Here is a 17,947-nt window from a genome sequence, read left to right as displayed (position 1 = left end):
CTTTAGTTAGCATTTAAGGTGATGTGTGTAATTTTTTTCATTCTTATACCAACTTAATTTGCAGAAAGAACTTTAAGCTAGCCATTTTTAGGTTTGTGATTTACCTGAAAAGAGTAAACACTGTGGCTTTGTGGCACTATCAAAACATTGCTTAGTTAGTTGAGCATCCTGATCGACAGAGCATCACTGACTCAACCAATAGTATGAATTTGGGGCATCTGTTTGTCTGATCAGTTGCAAGGAATCCTGTTCCAAAACAGTCATTGTTTTTGCAATTCTATTTAGCGGTGGAGAAATTACACACTTTACCAACTATAGAGGTAAAATGTGGGTGGCAGTGATAGATACTGTATATTTGAGTTTTGGTTTGTCATTGTGTTACTGAGGAAAAAAACAATGCACAATAAATCAAAATAAACTGACCATTTATAGCAGAATGTGATAGAGTTGATGAATAAATTTTCAGTTGGGTTTTAAAAATGTACTCCACATTAAATAAAACTGAATTATGTTATGCAAACACAACGACTTTAGGTGTCAAGTTTTTTTGTAGCTCGACAGCCAAAAGGAAAAATGCTTGTTCTTCATTGTTCCCTCAGTTCAGTTTAAATATTACTATACAGTATAAGTTGTGCAAACAGTTAAAATGTGGTGGATACTTTCGGTCCACTTTCACTCTCTATTCTTCAGTCTATATCCTCAGGCCTCAGTCCACACTTCCTGAAAGTACGTCTGACATATGGAATGGCATCCTGCAGGAACCACTCTCTCCTGTACAGAACCAGCATCACATCCAGCAGCAGACTGTGCTCTCTCCTCCTGTAGAACCACACAGAACCAAACCCACCACATTAGGTGTGACAGTCAACTTTAAACTCTATTTCTGAGATGCATGCGTATGTGTCTGATCTATAGTGATGCTTACAACTGCTTGTAGAGGTTTTTGGGTTTAGGAAGAGGCTGTTCACAGTCGCTGCTGTTTGTGGTTTCAGATTTTTCCATAAGCTCCTCCTCAGGATGCTGAAACTCACCACACTGACTGAAGCAGCATTCACTTCCTGTTGACATGAGGAAAAAAACCTTCTTTATATACATGTCATAAACATTGAGAGGTTCCCTACTGCCAAGCAGAGGTGGGTAGAGTAGCCAAAAACTGTACTCAAGTACAATTACTTTAAAAAAAATAATTACTCAAGTAAAAGTACTAACATAAATAATTACCTGAGTAAGAGTAAGAAAGTATCCAATTAAAAGAGTACTCAAGTAGTGAGTAACTCGTTACTTTCACAAATGACATAATAGATGTTAACTCCCCTATATTCCATTACATAATACACATTTAACATGTATTACAGAATTATTATTATTATTATTATTAATGGAAATTCTGTCATCATTCACCATCATGTTGTTCCAAACCCGTATGACTTTCTTTCTTCCATGCAACACAAAGTAGATAATAGACAGAATGTTTGCCTGAGTCACTATTTACTTTCAGTGGATTTTTTTTTCTCCATATTTTGAAAGTGAATGGTGACCGAGATTGTCAGTCCCTAATATTCTGTCTAACATATTTTGTGTTCCACATAATACAAAGGGTCACACTGGTTTGGAACAATATGAGGGTAGGGAATTGATGACAGAATATTAAATTATGGCTGAGCTATCACTTTAAAGGGGAAAATTCTCTCATCATTTACTCACCCTCATGCAATCCCAGATGCCATCTTCTGCACAAATTAAGATTTTTAGAAAAATATTTTAGCTCAGTAGGCCAAAATTTTGATACTCCAAAAAGCACATAAAGGCAGCATAAAAGTAATCCATAAGACTCCAGTGGTTAAATCCATATCTACAGAAGTGATATGATAGGTGTGGGTGAGAAACAGATCAATATTTTTCATTTTTTGCTAGACAGCAGGGGGCGATATGCAAAGAATGTGAATTACCAAAAACACAAGAAGAATGTGAAAGTGATCTGTTTCTCTGTTTCTCATCCATACCTATCACATCGCTTCTGAAGATATTGTTTTAACTACTGGAGACTTATGGATTACTTTTATGCTGACTTATGTGATTTTTTTAGCTTTAAAATGTTGCCACCCATTCACTTGCATTGTATGGACCTACAGAGCTGAGAAATTCTTCTAAAAATCTTCATTTGAGTTCAGCAGATGAAAGAAAGTCATACACATCTGCGGTGGCATGAGGGTGAGTAAATAATGAGAATTTTTTCTCTTGTCAGATCTGGATGAATTTGTCAATAAGAAGAGAGTTTTGGAAAAATTTCTAGTAATTATTACGGTGAAAACATGAAAATGTACCACAAGGACATATATATATATATATATATATATATATATATATATATATATATATATATATATATATATATATATATAATGCTGAAATATAAACCAAAGCAAGATCATGCTGTATTAATGCCGACTTTCACTATTTCATAGCTTTTAAAGTCCTGCGTGGATTCTTATTTTAGTGTAGTTACAGATTTCAGTGTCGAAAGAATTTAGATAATTAGTTCTGTATAGCAGTACCGCCGCTCTCTAAATGCCAGAGTACACAGCCTAGTGCGTAGGGCACCAACCCCGCTCATGGACACTCGCTGTGTCTGAAACTGCCCCCTATCCACTATATAGTGCACTATTTCTAGTGTCCGCCATTTTGTAGAATTGTCTGAATTCTGAGTGAGCCACTCGTTCCCTGCTTTTGTTTACTCATTCTTACCCACAATGTACTTTGACGACAGTTAATTGCCCATAATCCACCGCAGAGAAGATGTACGAACTGGGAGTTTACCGCTTCCTTCACTCCTGCGATGTTTTCTTTCATGCTGAATGTAGTAAATTACTTTTTGACAAATCATTACTTGATTAAAATAACATAACATATAGAGAGGCAAAACAAATAAATACATTTTAAAATGTACTCTTTATTTGATAAAATGTGTTTACTCTTTATATTAACACACAATATATATTAAAAATGACAAAAAGAATGAAGATTTATTGTATTAATATATTATTTAATAAGAATAACAAGTAAGGCCCAAGTATTTAAAAAGTTCATATGTGACATTGTTTCTGCGACAGTCCCAGAGCTCCGACACTCGGTGTATATGTCAGCGTCCGAATTCACTCACTCATTTCATTCACTTACTGCTGAGATATAGTGCAATAACTGCCATTTCACTATATAGGAAATAGTGAATGAGTGAACGATTTCGGACACAGCCACTCTTTGCCATACGATCGCCCCGCGCCCGCACATCTCTCACGCGCATGCCCCGCGCTCCTCGCTGTGCAAACGCAGAAATGCTGTCTGAACGGCTGAGCAAAAGGCATTTACACTTAACTTGGGATATTTACATGGATTTATACAGTTAATCCGCCCGAAGTAGCTACAATAGTTTCAAGTAAATGCGTAACTACTGCTCATGACATGCGGGACAAAGCGCACTGATATATTGCTGCACTGATTTAAAAATGTACACTTAAAAACTGATGTCATAAGAGCCCAGTTACATTATCACCCTGAAAATGACCATCACATTACACAGAAAAGCCCGCGTTAGCATTAAGAGCCAAAACTTACCTCAGAGTGCTGCCTTAAGTTGAAGGTGAAATTTTAATCTTGAAATATCCGCTTGTCTTGGTGTTAAATGAAGGCACTGCATGATGAAACTATTCTTTTTTCACTGTGTGGAGCGAAGAAACTGTTTCAATTTGAAGAGTTTGATACTACAGCAGTGATGACTTGAGTGACAGTCTGTGACAGCGTGCGCAGCTGTGTGAACTTCCGCTCTCGTAAAAGTCCCATTCAATTATCTCTCAATAAATTACACATTAACTCAAATTAAACCCAGTAATGTAACGACAGGAATGCCAGCCATTGTAAAGAAGTAAAAGTAAAACAAATTCATTAGAAATTTACTTGAGAGTAAAAAGTACCCACTTTTAAACCTACTCTAAAAGTATTTTCCCCCCAAAAAAGTTACTCAAGTAAATGTAGCGTGCTACTACCCACCTCTGCTGCCAAGACACTGAATAAAACCAAATAAGGCTGATATAGATTTAGTGTATATTGCATAATGAGAATGAAATTATATGGATAATTTGCCTTGTGTGAGACCAGTAGGGCACTGCTGAGACACATGGTGTGATACAACAATCATCTCAGTGTTCGTTGTGACTGTGTGTGTATGTGAAGTGTTGGTATCTGCACAGCTGGATCCAGTGAAAGATGCTGCGTTGATTTCTCTCAAAAATGACTTCAGTTTCTGTCTTAAGTCAGCATTTTCCAAACACACCTGTAGAGGCAGTACACATACACACATATAACACCTCTCTTTTATGTCTTTCTTTAGAGCTTATGTTTGTATTTTTTCTATGTTAAAATAATTTCTCCTATCCCATCTTAATATGCAGAGACAACTATAAGTAAACCCTGTGTAAGTTGATTTCCCTGTGCAAACAGTGTGCTTTTTCAAACATTGATCTGTTTATTTGAGTTGGCTCAACCAATGGCATGCATTTGGGGTTGGACTATTTGTTTGTTCGACCAATGACAATTTAGTTTGGCGATGCTAGTGTCGCAAAAATTACACACTTCAGATTAAATTTTTCTAACTAATAACTAGGTATGAATGCATATAAAAAGTATAGATGTCTTAGACTACCTTTTCATAGGAACCTTTGGTGTCCTCTAGCTGTGACATCAATTCAGCCTGAAAAACAAAATAAAACTACATTTAGTTGATCTACCAATAGAGGGCAACACATATCTAATTTCATTTTCCCAAAAGTTCTGAAACATTTTAAAGTGTATTGTCTAGATTCTATCTTCCAAGATAATGGTAATTACCTTGAAAAAAGAATAAGCCAAAAGACCAAAAAAAAAAAAAAAAAAGATGAATAGGAGATCAAACCTTTTCAGTCCTGAGCTGGTTGAGCATAAAAGAAACACTCTCTCGAAATCGTTCAAGCTTTTCTCTGCTGCTCTGTAGTTCTGTTAGCAAGCTCTCCTACCACAATACAAGCAGCACAATAATAACTGCAATCAAACTACAATAACCTGCAAATTAAAGTGAGTTGTTTTACAAGTTTACATGTTCATGTAATTTTTGAGTAAGACAAGTAAAGGCTCAAAACTTGACGCTCTAATTAATTATAGACATAACAGTGAAGTTGGAGTGGTGGAGGAATGGTGGAAGAATTGTCGCTGGAGTGCTATAAGCACAATTTATGTATCTATAACTTGTATATCTAAAAGACTGGCAAGATTAGATCAAATTCTAATTTCCAAGATTTTGTTAATGTACATTTTCCAAAATTGTATTTTGGTAGCCCTGTTTAAAAAAAAAAAAAACAGCATAGCTGGTCACCAGCAGATGTTGTGTTTTCAATGCTGGTCCACAACATGGGATGCTGGTGTGCTGGTGTTCCAACAAAGCTTTTTGACTAGCTTAACCAGCATACTTCCTTAATTAACTTGAATTACCAGAGAGAGAGAAAACTGGTTATCCAGTTTCACCAGCTAAATTTTACTGCTGAATAACATGGCTATGCTGCTCCACCAGCTGGACCACCACCAAACCAGCACAAACTAGCATAAACCAGCTTTGACCAGAATGGGAATTGCATGCTGGTTCAGCTGGTCTTCACAGCATCTATACCCGCTGGTTGTTAAGGGTTGACACAAGCTGGCTGTTTTTCTCTCTGATGCTGTTGAGCTGGTCGTGCAGTTCCTGGCTGTCCTGGGTTAGTCTCTCTCTCTCAGAGTGTAGGGAATGTATCAGCATCCTCTCCCTCTCATGACAAGCAGACAGCTCTGCTCTCAGTCCCTCTGCTTCTGTTTGCAAACACACCTAATGGAAAGGCAGTCATTTCAGCACTGAACTATGTGTTCTACACAGCACTTGATAATAAAAATGCTTTTACACCTACAATTTGCCTTTTAAGCTGATGGTTGAGGTTGGACATGGGTCCATGGGAACCAAGTGGTGTCTTCAAGCCTTTATGATCTGGAAGAGATTCCTTTACAGAAACAAATGGACATGTGACATAACCCAGCACATTAACAATGCATTTAAAGGGATAGTTCATCCAAAAGTGAGAATTCTGAGTACAAAATAATTTATTCAATCTCATGTTGTTTTAACCCTGAATGACTTTCTTCAGTGGAACACAAAATGAGATTGTGTGCAAAATATTAGCTTGAAAAAAGCTGCAATGAAAGTGAATGGTGAATGAGGCTAACACTTTGCATAACATCTCCTTTTGTGTTCCACAGAAGAAAGAAAATCATATGGGGTTGGAACAACATTAGGGGAAGTAAAAGATAACAGAATTTTCATTTTTGGGCAAACTAATATTTTTAACTTTGTTGCTCTGATGTGTTGGTACCTCTGCAGTTTGTAAAGTTTCAGAAATTTCAGATGTGCTTCTGGTAAATTCTTCCTCTGTTGCATCCTCTTTTTCTTCATTTTCTCTTTCCTGTGTTTCTCTCTTCCTCAACTCAGTCTCCAGTTCTGCTACTTTTTGAACCAGATAATCTCTATCTCTCCTACCCTGAACGATAATCTTGTCATATTCCTCTCGGATCTTTCGCTCCCGGGTACAGTTGGGGCACTCCACAGCTGCTGAAGAAGCCGAGGAAGGTTCAAGACAGGATGTGGAGAGCCCCTCTACAGAACGATAGTGTGCAGATGAAATCTCCAGTCCCTTTCCAGTTCTTTCTCTCCCTCCAACCCCAGAGAGAGAGCGAGACACTGAGCGAGTCATCCTACCTGCAAAGAGTTGAGAGCTGGTTCTCTTGTATATTGGCTTTAATGTAAATCAGGGTCGTAACCCCCCCAATAATATAACATGGCCAAATTGTACACACAAAAAAATTTATATTCTTGTTGCTGTTACTGCAGTCCATTATGTACCGCTATCCAACTGTCATTAGGTTGTTGCAGGGATAACATAATGGCTTACAAAAGTTATATTTTTATCGTGCTCAGTAGTCTTAACACTGCTCATCAATGTTGTTTGAGTTAGCCAGTCAAATCAAAGAAGGCAGGACTCAAGTTTCAGAAGCTAAGTGGACATCTAGTGGATTATTCCAGCACGTCAGCAAGCAATTGATGTTAGTGTTGAGTGTTAGTGCCATGTAAGATGTAAGCATCTAACTAAACATGCAATATTTGTCCACGTTTTTACTATTTAAATGTTGTACCGACCAACATTAATTTCCAAGGGTGCAAACTGTTGAAAATATGTCATTTAAGTACGTGATTCGTATGTCATTCGGAACTGTGAATGTGAAAACATTTTCAGCATATCAAACATATGACAAAGAGAATGTGTACATGTTGTCAAGGCTTTGAATAAATAAGGTAATCTGGCAAGCTTTTGAAGTAGCCTTTTAGAAAATTCCCTTGACATTGTCTTAGAAAATGATCCATAAAATACAAAGTAGGGCGCTATCACCCACAGATAAGAACTAGAACATTGCAAGTCCTGTGACTTGTGGCTTCCATTGAGTTTTTACTTTGTGGCAAGGGCAGTGTCATATATTTTTAAAGCAAAAATTATTAGTTAATTTACAGTGCATCCAGAAAGTATTCACAGCGCTTCACTTGTTCCACATTTTGTTATGTTACAGCCTTATTCCAAAATGGATTAAATTAATTATTTTCCTCAAAATTCTACAAACAATACCCCATAATGACAACATGAAAGAAGTTTGTTTGAAATCTTTGCAAATTTATTAAAAATAAAAAGCGAAAAAAAAATCACATGTACATAAGTATTCACAGCCTTTGCCATGACACTCAAAATTGAGCTCAGGTGCATCCTGTTTCCACTGATCATCCTTGAGATGTTTCTACAACTTGATTGGAGTCCACCTGTGGTAAATTCAGTTGATTGGACATGATTTGGAAAGGCACAAACCTGTCTATATAAGGTCCCACAGTTAACAGTGCATGTCAGAGCACAAACCAAGCCACGAAGTCCAAGGAATTGTCTGTAGACCTCCGAGACAGGACTGTATCGAGGCACATATCTAGGGAAGGGTACAGAAAAATTTCTGCAGCATTGAAGGTCCCAATGAGCACAGTGGCCTCCATCATCCGTAAATGGAAGAAGTTTGGAACCACCAGGACTCTTCCTAGAGCTGGCCGCCCAGCCAAACTGAGCAATCGGGGGAGAAGGGCCTTAGTCAGGGAGGTGACCAAGAACCCGATGGTCACTCTGACAGAGCTCCAGCGTTTCTCTGTGGAGAGAGGAGAACCTTCCAGAAGAACAACCATCTCTGCAGCACTCCACCAATCAGGCCTGTATGGTAGAGTGGCCAGAGAGAAGCCACTCCTCAGTAAAAGGCACCTGAAGAACTCTCAGACCATGAGAAACAAAGACTGAACTCTTTGGCCTGAATGGCAAGAGTCATGTATGGAGGAAACCAGGCACCACTCATCACCTGGCCAATAACATCCCTACAGTGAAGCATGGTGGTGGCAGCATCATGCTGTGGGGATGTTTTTCAGTGGCAGGAACTGGGAGACTAGTCAGGATCGAGGGAAAGATGAATGCAGCAATGTACAGAGACATCCTTGATGAAAACCTGCTCCAGAGCACTCTGGACCTCAGACTGGGGTGAAGGTTCATCTTCCAACAGGACAACGACCCTAAGCACACAGCCAAGATAACAAAGGAGTGGCTACAGGACAACTCTGTGAATGTCCTTGAGTGGCCCAGCCAGAGCCCAGACTTGAACCCGATTGAACATCTCTGGAGAGATCTGAAAATGGCTGTGTACCGACGTTCCCCATCCAACCTGATGGAGCTTGAGAGGTCCTGCAAAGAAGAATGGGAGAAACTGCCCAAAAATAGGTGTGCCAAGCTTGTAGCATCATACTCAAAAAGACTTGAGGCTGTAATTGGTGCCAAAGGTGCTTCAACAAAGTATTGAGCAAAGGCTGTGAATACTTATGTACATGTGATTTTTCATTTTTTATTTTTAATAAGTTTGCAAAGATTTCAAACAAACTTCTTTCACGTTGTCATTATGGGGTATTGTTTGTAGAATTTTGAGGAAAATAATGAATTTAATCAATTTTGGAATAAGGCTGTAACATAACAAAATGTGGAAAAAGTGAAGCGCTGTGAATACTTTCCGGATGCACTGTACCATCAATTTGAGATTTTTTTTAAACTAATTTCTTTGAATTTTGGACAGGAAAAAAAAATGCATCTCCTAAGTCTACTTTCAAAGAGACCAGGGTTCATGAACTGCAACCATTTGTTTTGAGTATGTCCTTGTCAGGTCTGTACTCAAAAAAAAAAAAATGAGCCACCAGTTAAAGGTGTGGTTCACCTAAAAATGAAATATTATTTCATTTACTCACCTTTATTTTATTTGAAACCCATATGCTGTTACTTTTTCTTGGAACATAAGAGTAGATATTTTAAGCAGCTCTGCTCTATGGAATAGTAGTTTATAGTGAGCAGGAGCAGTCAAGATTCAAAAAGGACAAATACTATAAAGCACTAGTAAAGGTGCAGTTTAAAGGCACCATAAAAGTAGTTCATATGACTTGTGCATTCCAAGTTTATGGGGCCAAACAGCAGCTTTGTGTTGTATGGAATACTTTTATGGTATTTGAATGATGATTTATTTGTTGTTGTTGTTGTTCTCTTTGGACCTTGACAACAGTGGTCAATATGAACTGTTTTTGTATGGAAAAGAGCAGCGTAAGAATTCCTGAAGAAAAGATTTTTTAAGATTCCTGGGAAAAAAACATTGAGGGTGAACAACTTGAAATTAAAATTATATTAATCTTTTCTTTGAGACAATAAAGAAAATTTAGCTGACTGAAAAATGCTAGCAATGCAGACACAGTGGTAGTCTTGTACTGTGAACATATATATTTTAAAGCCAAAAATGATACAATTTTGGGCCTTTATCACATTTAAAACCATTCAGAAAATTATTGCATTTGGCACCTTTTTCTATTTTAAAAGACCAAAGGGAACAATTAAATTTGTGAACTCAACACCTGTGACCCCCATAATTGTTTGGTCCCCCACAATGTTCAAGACATGGTTACAGCCTTGATGTGACTCCCACTTTCAGTGGATAAATTGGTGAGTGCAGCTCATTACCATCAACTCTGTTTCTTTCATCTCCGGGTCGAGATCCACAGCTGTAACGTCCAACTGGTTCAGTTTGGCTTGGTTTCTCTAACTGAGGGAGAAAATTTCTATGCTCCAGTTCATCTGCACAGTGGCTTGAGCTGGGTTTGGGTTCAAGGGGACTGCCTGAGCTCAAGAGGATGGGGAGCAAGCATGTCTGTGTCTGAAAATACAACATGGGGTGCAATTTGAATATACAAAGAACAAAATCTAATCATATTGTGTGCTCAAAATATTGTATTTAGCTTTACGTATTTGACCCCAGGTTTCTTCCATGGGAAGTCTATGGGCTGCGAATCCCGTTTGCATAATTCTAATGTACATGATGACTAAATGTCCCAATAAAAAACAATGAGCAATTGACTCATACCGTCCTGCCGACTTTCTCTCTCCAAACTGTAACTTTAGAAACAGGCCACGAGAAGCAAAACTATTCTAATGAAGAGTCAAAGTGATGACCACAATAAAAGTTGCTCCTTTCATTTTTACGACTCACTCAGCTGCAAAAGGGCACTTGACACTCAAACACATTCAGGGTTTAAAGTGAAGCTATAAATATGCCTATGTAAGTATGTGTTGATTATGTGTGAATTTCAGTCGAGTCTCACCCTTCTGTCAGATGCGACCGGTGGTAATATCTGCTGTCTGTTCAGTTGATTGATTGAGTTCTTTCTTCCATTCAGATAAGATGAACACAGCTGAAATATTTTTGTATAATTACATGAGGTGATCATTCATAATAGTTGGCCAAGACTGTTGTTTGTATGATTTTACCAGTATAGTAAATCTTGGTATGGTCAGTGTACATATGCAAGGGAGCAGTATGTAGATTATGTGCATGTTTGTAGTTAAAATTAACTAGCAAAGCACCTATCAGTACACTAATTTATGAAAAGTCCCCAAGCAACTTGAATCCATGAGTGTGTGTTTTCTTTTTTCATTTTTCTGTACGTAGAATTCTAGCCTTTTTCTATTTTTTGTTTCTCATTCTCCCTTCTCAAAACTAAAACTGAAGAGAAGAAAAACGAAAATATAATTAAAAAAAACCTCCTATTTTAATTTACATAATTCTTCTCATCAACACTTACAAAAGACACCAGCAGGGAGAGTAAAGACAAAAGACCTAATATATATTTTACGTGGTGTAAGAGGATGTGATTATTCAGATGATAAATAATAGTATAGTAAATATAGAATTTTGTGGAAATTGTTATCATGGTGGTTTTAAGGGAAATTCAGTTAAGGGACCTTTAAGGGGGAAGGAAAGCCCAATTCATACGGGAAAATTTTACCAGACATATGTCTGTATGTTATTACTGCAAGTGTCTGTAAATTTACCGTCGATTTGCATGATGGGACTTAAGCGATTTCTGCAGAAATCAAAGAGATGGGTGTGTCTTCTGCATTTATACACTGTCGCCACATAACTGACCTATCAGATAATTTATTGCAGTGTATTAATTATGCAGGACATTTTAAACATGATCATATACTGGATCTGGGATTATTAAAAGAAACTGATTGGAATATCTGGCAAAATATAACAGAACTGGTGATATTAGCGAGCCTGAAATCCTATATTACACTCTTGAATAAAAAATATGGACAATCCGTTCACATAATTTGTCCCTCTGCAAAATATGTTCTGAAATGCAGGGGGGCAAATCACAATTTTACGTGCTTGTGTAGCTACTTTTCTCATTTACTTAACCAAAATATATACTGTATGTGTGTGTGTATATATGTTTCATGGCTAAATAAACACCCAACAGCATAAAATGCTTGAGAAAAACATGCATCAGTCCAAACGCAACAGCCAGCGTTATCTGAAGTTCATCTGAAGTGAAGCACGTTTTACATTTTCTGGTGTCTTCTCTTGGCCAACATCCATTTCAGACACTTGAATAACTTGAGAAACAACCAAAGTTATAGAGTTCACAGGTTGGACAGTGCAGATTCAGTGGCTTTTTAACAGCATGTCAGTTTGCACGAGATTATAACTAGGGGTTAGTTTTACCGGGCGTTTTATAGAAGGTAAAATAGTCTCTACGCGATAATCTTTATAGCCACGTGAACGTGCAGTCCGTAAAAATTCATGGTATGACCAATTTGCATGGGATTAAAATCAGGGAGAAACTCTGGTAATTATTACCTTTTCCCACCGATAAGGGGGAACAACTGGACCTTTTGTCTCAGGCCCAGCTTGAGGGGGCCTCGGCCGGACTGGAGTGGGGGCCCACAGAAAGGCTGTTCCATATTGTAGAGCCCATCTAAATGCGTTCAGTGGCAGATGCGGATATAAACACGGAGACAGTGCGCAACAGCGAAAGCGAAAGCCACTAGGGTAGCACACGCTGATGGAATAACTGTCCGGACTGGAGGTGGGCCCACTGAATAAATTTTGTACCAGGCCCAAGAATTTCTAACTACAGCCCTGGATATTAAGGTATGTGTATGTTAGTATGTGTTCTATATTCTTAAAGTGGGAGGTGTGTATATACCTGTTCAGGTGTGTAATGTAACTGAGATGTGTTTATGGGTCGCAGAGGAACAGCCATGGCTATTGAGGCAAACTGCAGAGAGCTAAGAGTTTCAGATATTGAAGATGACCAAGGCGACACTGTCACCACCAAACACGTCCGGCAGTTCCCTCCCAAGCTAAACCAGACAACAAAATACACATCAAACTTGTGAGAAAACACAGAAATAATAAATATTTTTACACAAGTGAAGAAAGATGCTGATGATAAAGATGTTCACCAGTCTCTCAAAGCTCGGGTTAGCTTGGACTCTCTGTATGGGACATGTTGGGAGCCCGCTGTGCTAAGGGCAAAAATCACCTAGGAAAGAAAGAAAAAATATATAGGCCTACTACCAATCAAAAGATTGGACACGCTTGACTGAATTTATGCTTCTCATTTCACATTATCTGGAAACCTTTTTTTTTTTAATCTTCAAGGTTGAAATAATTTAAGTTATTTAAAATGAAATAAAAAAACACTTCAATTGAGAATTTGGACCAGATAGTAAAAGAAAAGCTGGCAATAAAATGCAACCATCATACATGAATTTCTTGGTTTAAAAGCATCCCAAGTGGATACCTCAGGTTAGTTGAGATATGCCCAGAGTGTGCAGACCTTGAAGGAGCCAAAATATAAGATAGTTTTTATTTGTTTAATATTTTTGGTCACTACATAATTCTCATATTTACATTTGTGTTTTGTCACAGTTTTGATGATTTTACTGTTATTCTAGAATGTGAAAATGTTTAAATTGGGTTGGTAGTGTACAGGGAAAAAGGGCCCCATATTATCTAACCCCCATCCCCCCCCCCCCCCCCCCACACACACACACCCCTCACTGCCCCATCTACAGTTCCCTAAATGGAAAGATATTTAACCTCTCAGATCATTTCCTGTGTCTAATTTCCTGTGTATATGCAGCCACCAGATTGATATGATTAACATACAGCCCTGATAGGAAAAATAACCATTAGAGAACTTCATGAGACACTCAAAACATAACCTGCTCTTCAAAACTGTCCCGAATCTGACTGGGAAAATAGTGATAAGACAGAGCACACTCTTTTTTTTTTTCCGCTAACATGTCTTATGAGGTATTACAAACATTTCCGAATATGGTGAGGGAGCGTTTCAGCATTTTAGCCTCTTGCGGATTTTCATTTGCGGCGTTGAAAGTTCTCTTCACATCAGGAGCGGCAGAACTACGACACTAATGCAAAAGTGGGACATAAAGAAAGAGAAAACAAAGCTTAGATTTGTATGCGGGTGTCACTAAAACTTGTATATTTATATCACAACACGGGAGTTGCAGTGTAATTACAATGTGTTTAACAGAAAATTCTCAATACATTTGTTTAGATTTAGAAGATGAACAACCAATTGACCTGTTGAGATGGTTACAATAGTCTCAGCAGTGATCAGACCGAAAAGTGCTATAAGAATGATCTGACTCACACAGACACATTTTAGGATAACACATAAACTTACTTTTCCTGAGCTTGCCAGATCCACCTAAAAAGAGTTTTGTAAACCTTTGTTAATTCATACACAAATATGGTGCTTACCAAATGCAAAGAATGTGTATTTCATACTAGGAATGCCTAATATTTCAGTTCTGCTAAAAGGAGTCTCTGATGCTATCAGCTTACCAGACTGAGTTTGCTGGCTGTCAAAACTCCCTCTGCAACCATAAAACACACTTGGTTGGTTAATCAGATTTATATCAATAGAATATAAGTACACTCTAACATAGTGTTTGCGATACACCCCTGCAGGGGGTTTCGGGAGACCCTTTGGGAGGTTCTGGTATGTTCATATCACTCTACAATAACATTCAGACCGCAGGCAGAGGTTCCTAATGCTGACTAATGCGTAGGGGGTGGACTATGGGGAGTTTCTGATAGAAGAACGGACAGAGTAGCCCATTAAAAACAGGTCAAAATGTAACTGAATGTGAATGTAACTCTCCTGAAACAAATCCAGAATGATACCTTTATTTTCCGAATGTAATAAGACGATAAAAAGCATGGCAACAGTGCAAAAGCATGATTCAAAAACATACTCCTTTTTACAAGAAAACTCTCCAAAGATATTGCTTCTAAGAAAAAACACCTACCAGGGGACTGGACCATTGTGTTAATGACCACAATGTTGAATACAGTGTGGGATCTGCTTGGATAATCTCCCTTTGAGATTCCTATGGCATTTCAGAATGGAATGGTAAATGAGTTAAAGCAAGTGAAGAAAGAGACCAAAATCCATTGTCCTGACCACTGTAAAATGGTTTTATTCTAGTTAAAAACATAATTAAACATCACTGTATCAACTTGAATACATTAGGTTACACCAACAAAAGTCATTTTTATGCAAGTAGACATAGATCCTTGAGATAACAATTGCAGGTTAGCACTTTTTCAGTGCTCAATGGGTCTTAATAGCTTGTCTGAATGAATTCATCAAACTAAAATGACTTCAAAATGGAAATTCTTCTTTTACCTGTGTGCCTGAGGGCGGAGCCACGGCGGTGCATCTGCAGCAGATCCTGGGCAGAGCAAACCTCCACCTCAGTCAGCCCATCAAGATGCACCACCTCCTCACAGTCACGCACCCAGATAACCTCACTCCCCTTCGGATCCTGAACAGGTGAAACAGAAAGAGAGAGACTCAGAAACTCAGAGCCTCTAAACACCAACAGATCTCAAACTTCAAATGTTTATCTCTTTTCATTTCTTAAAGCCTGGGAAGCCTTCAATGGAATGGTAACAATTTATTGGCATCCAGAGAATGCACTTCAGAATTTATCTGATGTACTTTACATAATAGGAAATATCAGGCTCTATGATGACAAGAATGCTTAATATCACTAATTCATCAAAGTATTGCTCTGTTGATTACTTACCAAAAGGTCATAAATCTTTTCATTGAAGATGTGGTAGAAAGACACCCTGAATTTGCAATGAGATGCCTTGGGAGCTGGATTATTCAGATTAAGGATTGTTTAAGGATGTGTAGGCATGATGAAAAATAGGATAACAGAGCACTGAATGAGTAGAGGAACTTTATTTTTGCTTGATTTTTGTTTTGTTTACCAAACCAAAACAATGAGAAATGCGAGGTGTAATTTTCTAAACATTCCGCACATAAAGTTGCTCCTGGAGTAAAAACAGACTGGTATTTAACATATTCTCTCATCAGAGTTGCAGGGGGTTGATACAGGTAAAGATGTCCTCAGCAGCGTGGCTAATGATGCCCACGTGTTTGGCTGAGATGCTGCAGCCCTGCATGGTGTGAGTCTTACCGCTGCCCGGAGAGCCATAGACAATTACACAGCCGTTATAACCCTCCATTAGATACTCAACCAGAGACTGGGGCAGAAAGAATGAGAGAGGTATCAGCATCTAAATTTAGCCACAAAATGTTTTTTGAGTGCTATGATGCATGAAAATAACAGCTGCTAAGAAAACTATTGATAGACATTCTATGTACCTTTGCTGTTGAATCGTAAACATCTCTCTGTGACGCCTCCTCGTTTAAAATTGCATCAAACCCCATTTGACGCTTGTGACTCTGGAGAATGGAAGCACATACAATCAGTAAGAAATCATGTTGAAAACACCTAATTTGACTCTAATGCATACTTTGGTTTTACATGAACCATTTATTTATTCTCTCTCTCTCTCACTCAGTAGTCATTCCTTTGAGCAAAAGAGGATGATAAATGTCATCTTTGATCTCATTTAGGTCAACACTCACCTTTCCAGTGTCAACAACTAATCGGTTGAGATCTGTAACTTTGATGGAGGCTCTGGGTTCATCTACAGGGATAAAATGTCCTGGTCTGTTCACTGAGGAATTGAATAATTTGGATTCAGTTATCAAGTTCAGTAAGTCCAATACTTGAAGTATTAAACCTCCAGTACATAATTGAGAGTATATGAATAAAACTTGTGTGTGAGTGTGTGTTCTCACGAGGGCACAGACGGATGACAACTCTGAAGCTCTTCTCTGTGTTTAGGGTTTTATCTGTCCCAGACATCCTCTCCAATCTGACTTATATGGCTTCTTGCCCAGTGATTTATTTATTATTATTGTTGTTGTTGTTGTTGTTGTTGGTTTTGTTCATGTAGCAGCTTAAATACATGAAAACATATGTGAATAATACATGAATAATATATTAGAAAACAGTATAAAGCAATCTCTCTAGAATTTTTAGGTGAAGAAATTGGACTCAAATGCTCGAATAGATAAATGAGTAAGCTACATCAGTAAGATACAATAAAGGAGTAATGGCAGGCTATTTTACACAGTCAGCATTTACGTAGTCTACTAAAATAAAACAAGTGCTCTTTGATATTATTATAATGTTAAACTGCAATTAATGAAATGCAAAATAAGCTTGCCAATAAAGTTTATCAACTGTAAGCCAGAGTCGACGCGCCTCAAATCCTCAGCTTCAAAAAAATAATATGTGATATAGGTTAGGGCTATATAAAAATACTACTTTAAGATGCGAATTTGTGCAGCACTTACCTCTGATAAACTGCTTTTCTTTATGAAATCACAATTTCGTCAGAGCAAAGTATCCATCCCTGGAATCCAATTACGCATTTCAGACACTCAGCCAGTCAATGCAGTACTGCAAATATCATATTCATAACGTTGCTGGCATGTCTTTGTTTTAATATTTTGAAATGTTCAGTTAATTATTCCCCACCTCATGTCGCGCGGACGAGAGTTTTGTGTCGAGCACTATTAATTTGAACAAAATGTTGCGTTCCCAGTTATGCACGCGCACGCAGTGAGGTGCGTAAAAGCGACCTCTTTGATTATGACGCTGTGCTGAGAATGTTAGTCTGTTATTAAAAACTATGTAGCAAACTGGAAATACAATTTGACGTAAAACGTATTTAGCAGACTCATTTGGATCGTTCCAAAAACGTTTTGAGCTTTAAATATGTTTTGCTTTTAAATGCCTATTTTAAAGGCTATCAATGCAGGATGGTATTTTCAATCTTGCCACACTCTTTTACACACGGACGTTGCCTGAGCATCCGACTGGAATGCTTGTGTGCGACAACTTATGGCTGTTCCTCTTGACCCCTTGCACCTCTTCTCCAGCAGTGTCCTTTACTGCTATTTTACAAGGTGCTCGGAGGAGGAATGTGCATCCTAAAACTGGAATCATTTCAGCTTTTTGTTGGAAATATACAGTAGTAAATATACATA

General features: G+C 38.0%; 1 protein-coding gene across 1 annotated transcript; it reads right to left on the bottom strand.

Moving 5' to 3' along the window:
* Positions 1-672: 672 nt before the first annotated feature.
* Positions 673-17,449, bottom strand: si:ch211-63b16.4 (kinesin-like protein KIF3A). Its single transcript, XM_051646425.1, has 24 exons — positions 17,436-17,449; positions 17,252-17,357; positions 16,691-16,851; positions 16,475-16,566; positions 16,208-16,288; positions 15,936-16,086; positions 15,621-15,694; positions 15,218-15,356; positions 14,838-14,918; positions 14,371-14,402; positions 14,210-14,233; positions 13,827-13,931; positions 12,960-13,039; positions 12,701-12,857; positions 10,808-10,897; positions 10,170-10,362; positions 6,423-6,805; positions 5,964-6,053; positions 5,693-5,884; positions 4,946-5,041; positions 4,697-4,744; positions 4,138-4,327; positions 926-1,058; positions 673-819 (listed from the first exon to the last, which is right to left on the bottom strand). Exons 3-24 carry the CDS (start codon positions 16,755-16,757, stop codon positions 687-689), a joined length of 2,631 nt encoding a protein of 876 aa, XP_051502385.1. The 5' UTR covers positions 16,758-16,851; positions 17,252-17,357; positions 17,436-17,449; the 3' UTR covers positions 673-686.
* Positions 17,450-17,947: the final 498 nt, after the last annotated feature.

This window comes from Myxocyprinus asiaticus, chromosome 20, assembly GCF_019703515.2.
Source record: "Myxocyprinus asiaticus isolate MX2 ecotype Aquarium Trade chromosome 20, UBuf_Myxa_2, whole genome shotgun sequence".
In the NCBI taxonomy this organism is placed as follows: domain Eukaryota; kingdom Metazoa; phylum Chordata; class Actinopteri; order Cypriniformes; family Catostomidae; genus Myxocyprinus; species Myxocyprinus asiaticus.
Note: the sequence above shows the minus strand (reverse complement) of the source record. Positions and strands in the feature narration are given on the sequence as shown.